The 18,718-nt window shown below is 43.8% G+C and overlaps 1 protein-coding gene across 6 annotated transcripts in view; it reads right to left on the bottom strand.

Annotated features, from left to right (window-relative positions):
* Positions 1-18,718, bottom strand: part of SPECC1 (sperm antigen with calponin homology and coiled-coil domains 1) — an 87,645-nt gene that overhangs the window by 23,664 nt on the left and 45,263 nt on the right. For 3 of the 6 annotated variants that reach the window (XM_066202166.1, XM_066202167.1, XM_066202168.1), the window contains 6 exons: positions 11,503-13,061; positions 9,487-9,694; positions 8,771-8,844; positions 8,251-8,429; positions 644-792; positions 348-448 (listed from right to left, as the gene is read on the bottom strand). In XM_066202166.1, coding sequence (XP_066058263.1) covers positions 348-448; positions 644-792; positions 8,251-8,429; positions 8,771-8,844; positions 9,487-9,694; positions 11,503-13,061 — 2,270 coding nt within the window. Of the gene's footprint in view, positions 1-347; positions 449-643; positions 793-3,515; positions 4,803-6,114; positions 6,177-6,196; positions 7,657-8,250; positions 8,430-8,770; positions 8,845-9,486; positions 9,695-11,502; positions 13,062-18,718 lie in introns of those variants that run through there. The other 3 variants (XM_066202170.1, XM_066202171.1, XM_066202169.1) reach the window with 3 other exon arrangements.

Genomic DNA, 18,718 nt, shown 5'->3' with positions numbered 1-18,718 from the left:
GGGACCACAGATCTTGGAAACTTCAATCCCATGTCTCCCAACTCACATGCCAGCTCCCTAGTTCAGTGTGATGTTTCTTCTACCTCACTCCCAATAATTGAAACCTCTTTTCTGCTCCATGGTGATAAAAGTTCACAACTGTATTCCACAGAGTTCACATCCGTCCACCGAGACCTCTAAGCTGAAGTCAAGATAAACTCACTTTGATCCTTTCTGTTAGGACCACAGCATTTGATGTTCCACAGCAAACAAACAGATGAGTTTCCCCTCGCCCCTGTCAGCAGATGCTGCAGCCAGCACTGTGTCCACCTCTTTTGAATCTACAAGGACAGAAGAGCTCCTTGTACCTGCATTGGGGAAACAGCAGCTGCTGGAGCTGTCCTCACTGGAATTCCACTGAGAGGGCTCCTGGGCACCTTGTGAACTGGGATATTTTGTCCACTGCTACCTGCAAGGAAAAAGCACGGAAACATCTGGATTTCAAACCCAACTATCACTCTCTAGTCAGATCAGGGAACCACTGTGTAGTGACATTCCATATTTATGCACCATGCACTGACACACAATACCCATCCAGAAGCAAGAAGTGGGTCTTGCTCACTGTTAGAAATTTTTTGCTACAAAGTACAAAGTTCAAATATACCTGAGCATCCCAAGTCAAATGACTTTATCAGTGACTTCACAGTGGCTGCAGATTCTGGAGGCGTGGGAGACGCTCTGCTGAGGCAGACCCCCTGCCAGCGGCTGGCTGCGTCTGACTCCAGAGAATCCACCACCTCTTCAGCTGTCAGCCTGCAAGGCACAAACCACAGCAAAGTCAGGGCCAACACAAAGTCCAAGCACAGATTAAAAGTCTTCATTGATAGCAAAGTAAATCCAACAATGCACAGGTTTTACTGCAATGCCCAGAACACGGGCCACTCTTTGAATATTTATGTCCTTTTCTGGCAGTGCCTGGCAAACACTAAATCACTGAGTCTAGCAAATGTTTCTGCATTGTTAACCTTGTCATCCCCATTCCCAAGCCTCACACAGGAAGGTTTTCATAGAAAAAAAAAAAAAAGGCAGTTTGATGAGACTTTTGAGTAATTATCAGTAATTATCTGATGATGGGCTCTCAATACAGCACAGGTGCCAAGGGGCTACTGTGGCTCTCAGTTTACATGAGGAAAGTAACCAAAAGGCAAATACACTTCAGAGTAAAAACTCAACACTTAAAACTTATCAACAGAGACATTTGCTAAATAAATGAACCATCAATCACAATTCATAAGCACTTAAAGAGGAATAAAACTCTTAAGTGCTCCATCCTAGCAGACACAGAAAGGCCAAAATCCAATGGATAGAATGAACACAGACAAACCAAATAGAAAAGGTTTCATATTTTAAGGAAGGATAACGAAGTTACTCCTTTGAAAGGAAATTCTGAAGTAGAGATCAGGTGCTGGACTTACAGGAGTTCATACAGGAAAGCCCAGAGCTGTGTAAAACGTGAAATATAATCACACAGTGAAAGTTGCTTCTAGTCAAGTATTTTACATTATATTGCTTAGTGACTTACCTGTATTTCTCAGGTAGACTTGGAGTGCAATTACCTAACTTTATTTTAGGAAAGCTGCAAGCAAATAAAGTCTAGTCATGTAAAAAGAGATTATTTGTACCTCTTCCACCTGCTCAGAACCTGCACATGAGCTGCTGAGCAGCAGGTTCTGAGCTATCACATCTCCCTGTATTTACCACGGTTGATACACACCAAGAGCTACATGATGAAATTATTTCATAAGGTGCCTGGAGGACTCCATCCAGAAAGTGCCCATGAGGTTCAACAACTTCTGTGAGCTAAAAATAGAAGTCAGAGCCTTTTCCTTTCCAATTTCTTTAGCAATCAGAAAATGAAAGAGACTAAAGGGTGTCAGTGAATAAGAGAATAAGAGTGACTCAAGTTTCTATTTCTGGCAGAGCTTAAGGAGGTGCTGTCTTTAAGCAGACTTTTGCTATTTCTTTAATTCATTGAAGCTCCTTGTGTGCCAGGGGAGCCTGCAGAGGCAGATGGCTGGAGAAAAAGCCATTTCAGTTCCAATCTCATTTAATGCAATAAGGAGGAAAGGCAGATTGGATAAGATTCACTGAGCTCTGAGGGAGCCAGTGTTTTGCTAGCCTGAAGTTCCAGCCTTCACTTCTTGTTCTATGGTTCATAAAGCAAAAACAATAAATCAGCAGGTGACAGCATCTGCACCTGAGTTACACAAACCACAAAAGCTGAACGAGTCCTGCTTCTAGCAAAGTATGGAGGAAAGAAATTTCTGCCTCAACATCCCAAACCACCCAGTGAATCTATTACACTTTCAGTCTGGCCTTTGACTGCAAAAGGATGCAAACATGTTAAACAGAGTAACTAGACCAGCCCCTGTGCCACAGAAGAGTCCACTGAGTATTCAGGTGTCATTATTCTGTCATTATGAGGATTCAAGTGCTGAAGTTACAACCAGTTTCAAATTTTTTGGGGGGCGCTTCCTGTAATCTTCCATCTGTATATTTGTAACAGGCAGTCTGAAACAACCTCCTTGAATAAACACAACAGAAAACCAAGGCCTCCCGTGCTGCAAGTCTTGGCATAAAAGGTAAGAACAAAAGTCTTGAGAGCCACTAGCCTCAATTAAAACACATGCCAGCCAACAAGTAATAGAGATGAAATTGGTGAGCACTTAATCTTAAAAAGAAAAATCTGTATGATAGGGGGGTGCACATGTGTGTACAAAGATGGGCTTTTTAAGAGAGAAGCAGAACAGCAAGAGCTTAACTTGCAGTAGCTAATTCAGGAGGACAGTACAGAGCACAAATTAGAAAGATTAATGATGAGCCATAACTTCAAACCCAAAATGACTCCTCCTTACGCAAAGAATTTCTTCAGCTTAGCACATCTTAGGCCATCCAAGAGACTACACAAGTTCTGCTACAAAAATGAGGGATTTGAACAAAATGTCACCAATTGCTGTATGCTTTCCTGGAAACAAGAATGAATGGTTCACACAGATAAATGCTGCACGTGCAGCCAGCTGAAGTGGAGCAGCTCCAGGAGGAAGCAGAGCACTGGAGCCACAAAGGAATTAAAACATGCAGTCCCTTTCACAAAACCACTGCTGAGTTTCATTCATTCACTGGTGAGAGAAGAATTTGCAGAGAGCTTTTCCCTAACAGCAAGAGTGAATCTCCTTGTTTTCTAGGTCTGAAGTACGTGGATAACTGACTGACAAGGTACAAGTCTTTCTGGGCTTAACATACAGATTTTTGGCAAACTCAGCCTTCTCATGTTTGTAAAATTTCTAAACTGCACCGATGACTGTTACAGGAGGCCTAAGACCACAGGACCACATTTTCAGAAATAATGACTCCCCAATCTCATCTCTGACACAGCTCCTGTCATTGTGACTCCTCCTGAACTCCAAGGCACACAAAGAGACACTCAGCTACCGCTGCACAGAACAGAAGAGAGGCCAAGGGCAGGCAGCAAACAATTCCAAACACTTAAACATTTATTTGGCACTTGAATGTATATTTCTTGAACATAAAAACCAACATTCAACCGCTGCCAGCACAGCAGAGAAAGGCAACACAAGTGTGCATATAGGCAAACACTCCAGTAGCACGGCACAAAGGTGGGGGCCATGCCAAAGCCAGGACATCCTGTGGAATTCTCCACTAGCTCAGCCTGCTCCCACACCAGGCCCTTGCTAGGTCTTCACATCCAGAAGAAAAGGACAGAAATCCCACAGCCAGAACACGGAATTCCAGTCCTGGAACAAATGGTGAGAATCTCCTGGTAGAGATGGTGATCTCTGAGATTTTCCTCAGCATCCATGGAAAGCTCTCTCCAGGTGTCTCCAGCTGCAGAGCTGAACTTCAAGTTCTCCCTGATCATCATATACTTCACCTGAGTTAAAGGCATGAGAACGACTCCTTTCTGAGAGGGTGTTTACTAGGGGCTTGATATGTTCGTTTCTTTTCCTTCTGCTCTCTCCATCTGCAGTCCTTACAGGAGGACAAACCTCGCAGGGAACTTTCTCCGGGAAGGTCACAGCAGGACACGCTCCGTGGGTGTCCCTTCCCAGCATCACCGGGTCAGCCGTGCCACCCAGTGGCGAGTGCCTTGTCAATGCAGGAGTGAAAAATCTGAAACCAGCAGAGCAGCTGAGAATGAGCCAGTAAATTCGTGTTTCCACTCAGTTTTGCTGCTGGATTTCAGCGACCTATCCCCAAGTTTGTGTGTCTGCACAAACCATCTGCTCTCTGACATGTATTTAGACACACAGAGATAGATCATAGAATATAATACTACATGGAGAATTTATGTATATGCCATTAAATTTTACAAATCTGACATACACACTTGGTTTAATTTTTGTTTAAGGTTAAAATGGCATGTTCCAATTCCTGTTTCGAGACAAATAGCCCCATCCCTCCACAAAAAAAGCTCTCAGTTATTTCAGATCCCCAAATCTCTGTGGTTACTTCTTATGGCTTAGCTGGCTTTAGAGTAATTCAGAACTTCTTCTGCCTCCTAGTGTCTTCTGAAGAGAGAAGCCTTCTGAAACAAAGAGAGGCTCTTGCCCATGGGGAAGAGGTGGACCTGAGCATTCACACTTTGCAATACACTTTGCAGGGTAGTAAAAAAAACAACAGAGGTGCTTTCTTGAATTGAAACTTCCCTTTTCCAGCTGGGAGTTGAAGGCAAATCCTGCAGTGTCTCACAGGCCTGGCTGTGCCTCCTTCCAGGGCTGTGTTAGCTGGCAGAGATCAGGCACCTGTGGAGAGACACACAGCAGTCGGGGAGGTTATGAAAAGCCACACCATGCCCACCCTGAGGTACAGCTCTCTATTTTACACCATCCCATCATCTCTAAATTAAGGGGAGTGAGGGAAATGCCAGTGTTGTGGCTAGAACAGTTAAAGGAGTGCCTTAACACTCCACTAATTTGGCTTTGAGACACGATGAGCAACAACAGCACAAAATACAAAATAAATCTAGGTTGCTCAGATAGGAAGAAATTAATTTTTTACATCCAGGGAATCAATGTAGGGCAGGGCTGACAGTGTGCCTGGCTTTCCTCTCTGGTCATCTCACACTATTCATTCAAAAGGGGTTCATGGACCCATGCAGGCAGCTGAGCTGATCTACCTCAGCCACAGTTGCGGGGTCCTTGCACTAAAGGGGATGGAATAACCTCATCCAATTTAAAAAAACCCACCCAGAACTCCCTAACAAACCCAAACCCCCACCAAACAACTCTGAGGAGCAAACAAACACTGCTTTGAGAGCCCTGCTCTGTCATCCTCCTTCGCTTGCTGTGAGAGCAGAGTGAACTCTCAAACCTCTGTGAGACAGAACAGCTGCAAACACAGGCACAAATGAGCAGCACATCAGCACATACAGACTGACAGTGGAGTTTAATACACAGAGTACAAGTTCATTTCCAGGAGAAAAGCATGTGACACTGCCATGCTGTGGCATTGGAGACTTTAGGAGGAAAAACAGAAGCAAATTAGTGGGATGCATCACAATGTTCAGTTTAGGCTTCCGTTTGAAGATCTGGTTAAATTTTTTTTTATTATTCTAAGAAGTCGCTCATTTAATTACAGATTTAATTTCTCTAAGAACTACTCCTGGCCCAGCTATCTTCCCTCCATGTTCTTAGCTCAAGGCAGAAAATGTTTTAGCGACAAAATGATTTTAACAATTTGAAGCCAGAGTCAAAGCAAGACCTTGAAACTTTTATTCAGGATCTTATCCTGTCTGGTCTTGAAAACCTCCAAGGATGGAGACTATTTAACTTCAATTTCCACTGCCTGTGAGGAGACAGCTACATAACAGTGGATTGTAAGGATTTGCATTTTACTGCAGAGAAATAACATTAATTAGGATGTAAAATATCATAGAAGACTGTCTGAAGCACGGGTTAACCAATTTGTAGTTTCAACCAGTACTAACTTGGGACAAGTTAACTCCTTTTTCCCTTATTCCATTTGGTTGATGCTTGTCCAACCTTCCCCCCAACATTCTTAGTCATAGAATTAGACATTTAATCTGTGTTAAAGATGCCCTTGGGAGGCTCTTACCTTCATTCAGTTGAACTCTGATGACCTCATCAGGAATTTTTCTGCAAGTTCTTTGGCTGTTCCTAAACCAAAAATGACTTTTTGTCTGATTAGAAGAACGTAACGGTGAAATCAAACTTGGAGGCAGGAACTCAGGCAGCCACAGGCAAACATTAAAATGGCAGGATGTCGTAGGAGATAAATTGGCTTCAAGATGAATTTGGGAGGTGGAGTCTAATGACCCTCAAGAGATGGTTGAGATTTTGCCAAAAACCTTTGAGTAGCAAGCTCTTTGGAAGGTACATTTTCCAACAAGAGCTTAAAAATCAAACAGGAAACTTACACTAGGGACTGTCAGACATTCAGCTGAGCGTGCAGCTGCTCAGCATTAGCAAACATGAGGAACACTTTATAGGTTCTGTTAAGATATCATGCTACAAACTGCTTCCACCAGTGCTGAGCACACATCAAAATCACCACAGGCACCAGAATTTACTGCTGATTCTGAGCAGTGGCGTTTGTGAAAGCTGGCAGTGATGATGACAATACCCCCAGAACTTCCTGGGTGAAGGAAGCCAAAGTGCTGGGGGAGACACAGAGACCTCAGGAATCCAAAAATATCTGGAAGTGTAGAACTGGCTGCCAGCAGGAGCTTTGGTGATTTCAGGAATTTGTTTCATAGGTCAGTAGAGCTTTAAAATTCCAGTGTTTAGCTGCTGATCACTGGTTTCTTTAGACAGGGACTTCCATAGGCTTCATTATTTCCCCCATACCACTCAGTACAGACATTTTGCACATTCTTAGAGTCAAATTAATTATCCTGACAGATGCAAAATTTGGTTTCATTACCTGTCTTTGAAAGAGAATCAATACTGCCCACTGCAGACAGTGTATCTGGCTCCATGACCAAGGCAATACTCAAAGCAAGCTACACAGAGTCAACATGACACAGAGACAGACACAACCACGTGTGTGTGACACAGAGGGAGACACAAAAGCTCAAAAGGACTTCATAAAATACATGTCTGAACACTTCCTCCTGGAACTACAGCTGTGTGGATTCTGGAGTTCCAATTTAAAAAGGAGTATTTGCAGCTCAGGCTTCTTATACCAAAGAGCTGGTGATGTTCCTTATAGATGGAAGATAAATATTCCAGTTTGCAAATTAGCAGGTCATCTTCTATTCATTTCAAGTGCTATCAAATATATCTTAAAAGCCAAAATAATACAGAGGGGAAGCTATGAGAATATGATTCCCCACCCTCATACAGGAACCCTGCTTTCAACAAGAGAAATTTCATTAAGAACAAATTAGGAATGGAAACAGCCCAGAACCTTAAGTACTGTCTGGTAATCATTTTGTCTGAGTACATAGTCTGTAACAGCTTTTCTTTGCATCCACTTGGGACTCTGCTAATGGAACTGGAGCCTAAAAACATTCCTTTATTTTCTGAAAAGAAGTTTTTCTGTTTGTTCAATCCAGGCATCCTGATCCATACACCTCCACAAAAAAGCTCTCCCATGTTTTTAGTTCCGTCTACTGTACAGCTGCTGTGGAAACTCCTGAATGGAGAAGAGTGAGAAAATAAGTGCAATGTAGTGCAAATAGTGCCGGACTGTTATTTCACCTGCAAGAAACATCCCTGTTCCCATGGCCATTCTGCCAATGGCCATGAATTTACCAAGAGAGAAATTAAAAGACAAAATCTAGGAGTAAAATTAATTTGCACATATCTCTGATGACCAGATGACTGCTTGTGTTACTTTGTCTTTCTTCATTACTTCCCTCAGGTTAAGAAATTCTCTTCTGGAATACCTGTACCCAACCAATCTTTCCACAGATGGTTTAATACAGCTGCACAGAGTTATAAAGGCATCGCCATATTGAGAGCAAAGCTATCACAGGATATTGGCAATTGTTACTATTTAATATTTGCTAATTAAAACCTTCATGGCTTAGTTGACAGAGCTAGATTGCCAAAAAGAAAAAGAACAGAAAGATCTTAGAATAAGGGACAACAAAATCTGCCAGAAGAGTTACAAACAGACGAGGTGCACATCCAAGCCAGCGAGTAGTTACTGACAAAGCACTGTTTGCATGCGTGTTAGCAGGCACACAGATCAAGTCCTGGCCTTGGTAAATGGTAAACAACCAACCTGTTGCTGCCCTTCACTTCATCCAGCTCCTTCTGCAGCCTGGCACTCTTCTCCTCCTCCTCCTGCAGCTTCCTCTTCACCACACGGAGCTCCTGCTGAGCCTCACACTTAATGTCATTGGCTACAACCACTGCAGTCTGCAGGTCAGCCTGGAAACGCCTCCACTCCTCCGTGTCCTCCTGCAAAGAGCAATTAGAGCCCCAAATCGCTGTAAAAACACACCCACTCAAGCTGAGCACTTAGTTATTGACCTCTATTGCACTGATCACAAGCAACCAGGGTTTCCCCACAATTTTAAGGTGGTGCTGGGTCAAACTGAACACTTGCCTCTTTATGCTACCAAAAATATTGCTAAAGGAACTCATGCTAAGGTTTCCGCTCCAGTGTTGCCAAGAAGTCCAAAGTGAAGAGAATGAAGACTTAAAGGGTTCAGAAAGAATTTCTGCTCTTGTTCTTGGAAAACAATGCCAGTATTGCAATAAAAGCTCAGCCTAGCTTTGTCTTGGAGCTTAAACCTTACCTTCATCTGCTTAGTCAGAGCCTTCAGCTGCCTCTCTGTATCTTGTTTCTGTTCTTCCAGCTTCATGGCTTTACCTAGAAATCATTAAAAATGTGAAAAGATTATCAAACACATAAGGGCAACAGTGAAAGTGAGAATGGGAGGGCAGAGCAGCTGACAGTTTTGCTTCTGGTAAAGCCACCAAAATAGACTAAACTGAATTAAGACACTGCTCATGATCAGGAATGGAACCAACAGGAGATCTGGTACTCAAACATCTCTAAAGTATGTCATTATTTTCAGGTATTAAACCAGACTGAAATTTAAACAATCCCACGTGGATTCACTTACTCAGCACACACATCCCGAGGGATCACTGATGTGTGGAACAGCCACTGGTTCCACCAGGTGGCAGCTCCCTGCCCACAGCAACCTCGACTTTACTGCTCCTCCTCAGAAGATTTTACTCTCTTTGCCCTAAAAACACTTCAATACAAGTCCAATAATTCCAATTTCTGGAACATGCAATACTTCCTTCACTGAAGAATGAGTCTTGGAGACTGTCTCTAATATTCCATCTACAGCACTCCCTGTTAAAATAGTACTTTTATGCATGAACAGAAAGGAATATCCAAAACTAGAATTTCTGTAAAGGACAGACCTCCTCCTCCCTGTTGCAGCCCTAACTGAGCCCCCCACATAAGTTCATTTAAATCCTTTTTTCCAGCTCCACCTACTTTCTAGGTCACTGATGAGCTGGTTATTGTGGAGTTTTATAGCACGATGTTGTTCCACCTGGTCTTCCAACTCGAAAATGGTCTCTTTCAGGTTTTTGATATCTGCTTCAGTCTCTGATGTCTTCTCCTGCAGCTTCTGGCTGGTTCTGCTCAGTTGCTCAGCCTGTCGGTCACACACCTCCTTCAGCTGACCATACTCGTTCTCAGCCTGGGAAGGAGGAAAAAAGTTGCAAGTTTGTACTTATTTCTTAGATCTTACTCATTAGAGACTTTTCTGGGCACTTGGTCGATTTAAGCATTGTGCACACTCAGTTTCAATGAAAATGAGTCTCAGGAAGCAGAGATAAGTGATGAATGTCAGTTTTCTTCCCTGGCAATAAAGATAATACAAGATGCTGCAAAGCAAATGGAATTTTCTATATGATGACCACAATTCCAAACCAATCTCTGCAGTTAATGAAGGGAGAGGAATTATATTCCCAGAAAGCTCCACATCTATTTCTATAGCACATTATGAAAGTGATATCACTGCCTTAGGGCCAGGCTGATGATCAGTTCATCCACATTAACAATTTGCTGCTTTTACCATGTGCATTTTCAATGGACTGTGAAAACACACACAGCAGAGCCAGCTACTGCAGATAAGTGTATTTCTGCATATGGGACATCTGGAATTACTGAAGGGGGAATCTGCTGCACTTCAGTTTGTTGGCTCAGCTCACTGATCAATGCTTCCAGGTTTGGGGGGAGCTCTCTGACTATGAACACGTTATGGAAAAGGTGCAGGCTGCCAATTCAGTGAGCAGCACTGGCACAGCCTCACTGCAGGGCAGCCCTACAGAAGCCTGTGGTCTGTTTGGGTGTCACAAATAGCCAATGATTCAAAACAGCTTAATTCGAGAGAAGGGAAGAGTAAAAAGAGGGAAATCTGTGGTTTCCAAACCAAGCAATAAAAAGTTTGGTATAGAGTCTGAGCACTCAGCAGTTTTTCATTTATTCTTCATGAACTGCAGCTCCAGAAAGCACTTGGGAGCTTCCTCTACTAACTCCATTTGCTGTGGTCACCTATTTTAGCTGAAAGGACATCTGGATTTTCTAAATCACTCAAACCATGGAGGTGCTTTTTGGCAATGCTCTCTTCCTCTGCAGCCAATTTTATCATTCTTCTCATGCTCCCTTCCCCATACAGGAAAGCTGCACACTCTCACTCCTTCTGCAGCACTGGGACATAATCACTGCTTGTGCTTTATTAACACTTGTTGAATGATGGCTCACACTGCAGCTCCTCTGAACTGCCAGGATCACACAGAAAAAAGGGACAGCAACTTGCTTAAGCTTGGTTGGGGCAAAGCTATGAACTCACAAATGAGGTAAATTGTTCTAAAAATATTTTTTTTTCTGTTACTTTGCCTATACCAAAACAGAGCATTTATCTTTTTTTTTTTTTTTGAAATATCTGTTTTATGAAAATTATCCCATCTGGAGCTGTGCATCATCAGCCATGTTGCTGCCCCTGCCAGCTTCCCTGAGCATTAACTCATGTCCTTGTGTTCTCATGACCAATGACATCTATACTTCACTGTTAATTAATCCTGATTCATTATTCAGAATTTACTATTCACAGCTAACTATTTATGCCCTTCTCTTCATCTGATTAGCAAGTGATTTACACTATTTGTTCACTTCATATCAAAGTCATTTTTTATTGATCTGCTCTTTGCTCCAATTCTGATAGACACGACTCTATTTACTAAAAGAGTAAATTCTACAGATGGTATTAGGACAAAATAATTATTAATTTAATAATACAGATAAGCTAATAGTTATTTCTGAGAAAATATGGGTATAGCAGCAGAAACTGAGATAATATCATACAATCCCAGCTTCTATACAGAGCTGATCATATGATTTAAATCTTGGAAACTTACAATCAATGGCCCAATAATAATGTAAAGACCAACCTACTTATGAAAGGACAGAAACAACCACTTCATTTTAGAGCTGTTACTGTTTTACCTTAGAGAGCAGCCCCTGAATGTGCTTCAGTTCACTGTTTGCCTTCAGCAGCTCTTGTTTCAGCTCAGTGCAAGAGGCTTCTAACTGAGCCTTTTCTGCATGGGCTACTTTGAGCATCTCCTGCACCTCAGAGTTGTCAGAGGTGCAGCCCATCACGTTGATTTCTGCAGCCTTTTGTTTCTCATTCTCCAGCTGAGTTTTGAGAGAGCCATTCTCGATTTTCAGACCTTCCAAGGCGATTTTACAGTCCTCCAGACTTTTTGCCACTGTGCTGTTGCTCTGCTGCTCCGCTTCTAGAAGTTTAAGCAGCTTCTCATTTTCTTCTCTCAGGCTTTTTATCACCTGCTGGGCATCCTGATGCTCCCTTTCTAAGCTTCGCAAGCTGCTGGTTAACTGTTGCTGAATGTTGAGCAGCTTCTCTCTTTCAAATTGTGCTTTTTCAAGAACTTCTGCACATTTCTGTTCCAGTTCAAGGACCTTTCCCTCTTGAGCTTCATTCTTGGATCTCTCTTGGAGGAGAGTCATAAGCTTCTCATTTTCCTGGCTCAGCTGCTCGGCTCTGTCTCTGTGCTGACGGAAGGAAGTCTCCAAGAGAGCTTTCTCTTCCACCAGCTTCTCATTTTCTGTTGTCAGCTCCTGCACCATTTGCTGCTGATCCGACAGCTCCTGCAAAGTGGCCTGCAGCTCTTCCGCCGTGCTGTGGTGATTCTCCTCCATCTTTTGTATTCTCTCTGTAAGAGATGCAACGGAGAGGTCGCTGATATTGTTTGGAGAGCTCCCTGCAGTGGAGCACTTGGAGCCTTTGAAGTGGTTGCTGCTGGTGGATGCTGGCCTGGAAGGCACATCTGCTATGTGCTCGAAGTCGGAGGCGTCGGGTGACAGGGAGGCTTTGGTGACATCGCTGCTGGAAGAACTGGAATTGCGCAGGGCAGCCCCGTTCACGTGCTGCCTGTGCTCCTCTGCCTCAGCCCTCGACACGTTCTTGGATGGGCTTCCAAAACTCGACTCTTGGGTGGTTGGGGTTGGGAGGCTGCTGTCACCTCCACTGCTTGTGGTTGTGTCTGAGAGAGGGGAGTTCTCCAGATAAAGCAATTTCTCTTTCAAAGCACGGTTTTCTTCTCCCAGGCTAGCAAGCTCTTTTTGGAAAGTCCTGTTTTTCTCCTGAAGGGTCCTTATTAACGGATCTATGTCAACAGGTGATACTGTTTCTAAATTTTGGCTGGAAGCACCCATTCCTTCAGCATTGAGTGACCCTTTCTCTTTGCATTTCTTCAACTCACAACGAAGTTTGGTGATTTCCGAATCTTTTGTCTTTGCTTCTGCCAGGAGTTCTTTAACCTGAGATTCCAGAACAGCCTTGTCACCAGTTTCATTCTCTTGCTTGGACTTGCTGGTGGGGCGCACGTGTTTGGTAGGAGTTGGTGCACCAGAAGAGGTGGGGCTGGGCTGTGTTTTCCTGGTGTTGGCTTGACCACGCAGCACAGCTCTCTCCCTGGACACGGATGAGGCCAATTCCCGGGGTGCTGGGATCCCTGTGCGCTTTGCAGCCGAAGCTGTTCCTTGAGGAGCAAGGGATGAAGGAAATCTGAGTTAGTGCATGGAGAAAACAAGTTTCACAACAACAATGCTGGAGCCCAGAGCAGTCCTGGAAAAAAACACCTGAGTGTTTGAATAGGTTTAGTCATGACTGACTGTGTGGATTCATGTTTCAAAGGCTTGTACTATTCTGCATTTCTTCCTTTCCCATCCCCTGCAAAGCAACACAGCCTGGTAAACTTTCTCCCAGTGTAATAATATAATACATAAATGCTGCAATACATGAGCTACAACCCCCTATTAATTATACTGATGTAAAGATATAATTATTTGAAAGTAAAAGTTCTTCATGTATTTTTATCACACACAAAATTATTTGCATTATACTCCGTTTAAGCAGATCATCAAAAAAGGAGGCCTGAAACATTTATGCTGAGCACAGATTCAGTGAAATACAAAACTCTTCTGGAACTTCCAACACTAAGACAATTGTGTTGCTGCAGCTTCTTGCAGAGATGGATGAGAGATTTTCCATGTTCTAAATTCCCATCCTCTTATGGAAGAGGAGCAAAAGGAGGTTAGAGAGTTGATGCTGTTCTGTTCGGTTGTTGGTTGGGTTTTTTCCCCACCGACCAACAATGCAAAGCATTATGTGATTACAAGGGAAAGGAAGTTTATGAGTTGTTGATTTTCATCTTTCAAAGCTCTCTTGAAACGCAGGACCCTGGGCACTGAAGAAGCAATAAGAGACATCTAAACCATGGAAGGTGTAACAAGCTGGTTAAAGAAAAGAAGCTGGTGCAAAGGGAAAGTATGACATGCCACTGCAAGTGACAATACCGTGAATTTAAGAAAATCCTCCTGAAAATTCAGGACCTTAGTCAAAAGGAAAAGCCCTAAATTACAGGACCACAAAGCGTGGGGATAGAGCACAATGAGGAGATGTTGTCCAACATAGCCACATAAACAGGATGCAGGAGCGAGTTATCCAAACAGAAAGGGCTAGTGAGCCAGTGCTGGCAATGAAAACAACTTCCAGAAGGACTCTGGGGGGAAATCCTAGAACGAAGTCCATCTCCCCACATTTGGGAGGCTCTTTGCTGACACACATGTGCAGCGTTGACAAAAAATCAAAGAGCATTAAGAGCAAAGGGGAGCAGCCTCCCTGCCTTACACAGCAACCCCATCACCCTCCCACAGCCCTCTCCTCGCCGCAGCGGCGAGGGCACGGACGGGTTAACATTAACACCACCCCGTTTGCTCAGCATCTCTTTTGAAGAATGCACTGGGTTTATAAAGCCCACACAAACAGGAGCCCCTCCTCCTCGCCCCCCCAAACACACACACTCTGCAGCAGCACAATAAACACCCTGAGACAAAGAGCAGCTGAAGAAAAGCCCCCTGAACCCAGCGCAGCGCTGGCAGGAGAGCACAGAGAGCCTCTGTCATGGCAGGGGCACGGTGAGGCCAGAGACAAAGGCTCCAGTGTTTTTGGGAAGAGATACAGGGACAGCCAAGGCCCACACAGCTTCATTCAGTCACCTACAGCTGGAGGGGACAGCTCAGCTCCGGGATCTCCGGTGGAAAGCACCAGGAGAGTGGAGATGGGAATTCTCCCTGTCAGAGCCGGAGGCCCTGGCTCATGGATCTTCCCGTTCCCAACCCGACTGCCAGGATCTGGCACCTCTAAAACGTGCTCGGAGTGAGCTCAGGACATGAGCAAAGCCCGTGGTGTCCATGCAGCCAACTCCAGGAGATACAGGACAGGAGGAAAACTGAAAGGACCGTGATGCGACTTCCAGCAGAGAAATCCCAGCTCAGCACAGTCCCTTCCTGCTCAGAGAGAGGCCCAGGTGAACCCCAGGTGGGAAAGCACCTGAATGTGTCCTGACCATGGAGCAGGACGAGTGTCCAGCACACAGAAGCAGCTTTCACACAAGCTGTAACCATACTACAAGAGGTAAAATCTACATTACAACTGATCAGAGATGTTCTTGAATGGAGCCTAAGGGGTGATTTAAAGCTTTCTGTATGTCCTGAGCTTTCATTCAATCTGAAAGGGTTTTCTACCTTTCACACAAAATTTTATGACAAAAGCAAGTGCTCTGAAAAACTTTTTTAAGGCCCAAACCAGTTCAATAACATGACTGTCAACCGGTCAGTACGTGACTAAGCAGTATTCTATAAATAGTGGGTGGTATTCTGTACATAACAAGAAATAATGAGGCAATTACACATTAGTACAAATTGCTTGGCATTAAGGAAACCACCTTTTCCTTGGATATATGCTGCATTTGTAGTGATGCCAGCATGTTTCTAATCACCAGCAGATGACAACTGCAACATGATCCTGAGCAATGGAAGACATATACATAAGGATAACAATTAATGATATTTAACTGGGATTATCTGTACTCCACCAGTTTGCCAACCAGTGCAGGCTTTGAGCTTACTCAATGTGCCTCATGTGTTTTGCAAGACTCCACGCTCTGCTGACTTGTTCTGTCATAAATCACAAAGCCTTTGCTATCCATCAATAACCATTAACCAACTTGGTTTTTTCATGATGTAGAGACTTGCATATTTTCCTTACTCCACTCCCCACAAGCACCACACGATACTAAGAAGTCACAAGGAGCCAAAAAAAAAAAAAAAGGCAAAAAAAAGCCTAAGTGCATATGTTGATCACAAAAAACCAAATCAAGTATAAACACTACTTTAAAGTCTATTTTATGGGCAACCCCCCTCTGAACGACCTCGGAATTGAGCGATGTAGTGGTTGGCAATGCCTGCCAATGCCACAGCCCGAGGCTCCACAGGCAGGGACTGCACGGAGGGCTGTGCAAGTGCCCCTGGTGACCTGATTAACTGGCCCCCAGCCTGGTGATGGGCTGTGGGAGACTCCAGACAGACACGTGCCTCCCAGCCTGCTGCATCCAGTACAGCCCTGATTTATGCTGCTGCTTTCAGTGGCTGGGATCATGCAGAACTTCACTGCCTGGCAAGTGCTGCTGGTTTTGAGCAGGGGAGAGAAAAACAACTGAACCTCAGTGGGGGTCACCTCTCACTGTGCTCCTCACGTGGGTGCCCAGTAAAAACTTCTCCATTTTCAACTGTACTTTTCAGGTGTGAGGTATTAAACCAGAACAATAGCTAGAACTTATAATTCTCTAAGTGCTTTAAAATTAACACCTAGTTACCTCAACTTCTCTGAAACACATAATTAAGTTTAAGTTACAGGACAGGGAAGCAGAAAGAATTGAAACACCTCAGCCAAGGTCACACTGAAACAGGATTAGGACCAGGGTTCATACCCTGCTGTGCAGCTTTCCATGCACCACTTGCTGCCAGGGAGCATCCCCTGACTTCCCACTGGTGTCAAAAGCCAAAGCATCACTTTAATGAGATAAAAGTTGGCCCTGATGATCTTTTGACATTTTAATCCCCTTTCCAACACAACTACAACGTTTCTTGCCAAAGCATCAGGATTACTCCTCAATTTTTTCCACATTATGATCTATTTCTGATCTGGCCTCTCAGCACCTTCCAGAGGGACATCCATAACCAGGAGAAAACGGACTATGGAATGGAGGAAAACATTTCCCAATCCTCCAAGGTGAAACACACAGGATTGCAATTCAGAAGTAACATCCAGGCAGCACAGCCAATGTAATTACAGTGGTACCAGGGTAAGGGGAAGTAGGAGGCAAACATTTTACCAGTCACAGAGGGACACGTGTGACATTATGGAATGAAGATTCAATACATTTCTCTGCCTTTGCATTCCATGTGCACGGAGACAGCACATATCACTGCAGTAAAGCACCAGCCTTGAATTTACATTTATTTTACTTGACTCTTAATTATATTACCAGTTCAAACACCTGCTTCCCCAGTCCCAGAGCAGAGGAATAATCTCACTTGGGAAGTGACAACATTTGACTACATAAACACCTTCGAAAATGTTCTAATTTCTGCCTTGAATCTATTTTTTAGAACTGGAGTCAATAAAAAATTATTTGCCTCTGGCCTTTGTCCCATTTGTGTCCCACAACCTGCCCTTTTCTTAATCCTTCCCTCCATCACCATATTAATAACCCAAAGGTTAATGCCGTGGCCTTCTGCTGTTCCACAGTGGAGTTAACAGGGAATGTTCCATTTAGTACCTTATTCCTCAATTTTAATCCTCTCACCTCTTAAGCAAACAACAACAAAAACACATTTTCTCCTTCATCATATTCAAAATTCCATGTCAGAAATTCACTGTTCCATAGTTTAGTAGGTTCTAAGCCTCCTGCACGCAGAGTCCATGGCTGTAATTTAAGCACTTATCACCGAGTCATCTCACAAAGCATTTCAGTCATGTAAGACTAAAGCACGGAGACAGATGCAGCTTTGGTGTGATGTTTTTAAACAAAGGATACCTTATTTGAATTGCAAGGGCAGGATAACTAACAGGAAATAAAAGAAAGCTATTCAGAGCACTCTGCAATGTTCGAGTCATGCATTTCAGAAAGGCAAACTGTTGCCTGCAGACAAGTTTGTCCTCTCACGAGGGATGTTCCAGCTCTCGCTCTTGCAACAGATCAGCAATTTCACTGTCCAGTGTCTGTCATCCCTAAATCCACCTCAGAAGGGACAGAGCAACAAGAGATTGCAAGAAATTAAGGACTAAATCACAGCCTCTCTGGCAACAGAAGACTAGGGTTCTTCTGTCATTCTGTTCTCACATGTCAGGATGCTTTAATAAAATTTCCCATCTGAACAGAACTCCTGAGCCTCAGATACAGAAGTGGTTCCTTGAGGGAAAGGTCAGTATAAATCAAGTGGGCTGGAAGCATTTAGCACCATGGCTAAGCAAAGGGAATATTAACAGCCCACGCTTGTACAGCAAATAAAAAGAAATATTAAACCACCCCACACAATTTTACTGTGCTCAAGCACATGTGGTTTAGCTGAAATATGTCCTTCTTATCAATCCTGGCTTTCAGCTCATCCTCTGGCTGTGACTTGAGTAGATCCTGGACTCGAGAGCACTTCCTGAGGCTTTGCCAGGATGTGCTGAGGATCCAGAGCAGCACCAGGAACACACAGCGACAGGCAGGCAAGGCAGGCAGGTACCCTGTGCTCAGCCTTGCCAGGGAAAGGTTCTGGCACCACTTTTAGTTTCTCAGTAAAACAAACCCGGGTCACAGGAGTATCTTAATTTCACCTGGTTTATGTCACCTGGTCTCAGACACCAAAATACAGCTGTCTAGTGCCATTTCAGAAGTCCTCTAGGTATATTTAAAATACCTTCACAGCACTCAAAGATTTGGCAGGACCTGTAGGAGACTCGTCCCTTGCTCCAGAGGCAGACAAGAGCAACTGGGATGGCTGAACACACCTTAAGTGCCACCAGACATTGAACTGAACAGTCAAACTTTCTTCACAGACTTACAAACCGATGCTAGAAGGCAGATAACAGCAGAGTTAACATTAATAACGTTCAGAATTCCTCCAGTACCCAAGCACCTTTAGCTGATTTCCAGCTCCACAACGAACAATTTAACACAATGGATTAATATGAGATTCATGACATCATCAAAGTGAATTTAGCCACAGCCAAGTCACAAAAGCTGGCATTAGCTTGGAGTCACCACACTCTCCATTGACTCATGGTGATAAAGCAGCACATGTT

This window comes from Chamaea fasciata, unplaced genomic scaffold (genome assembly GCF_029207755.1).
Source record: "Chamaea fasciata isolate MVZ Bird 193981 ecotype frontalis unplaced genomic scaffold, bChaFas1.0.hap1 SCAF_21, whole genome shotgun sequence".
Classification (NCBI taxonomy): Eukaryota; Metazoa; Chordata; class Aves; order Passeriformes; family Sylviidae; genus Chamaea; species Chamaea fasciata.
This window is presented reverse-complemented; position numbering and strand designations above follow the sequence as displayed.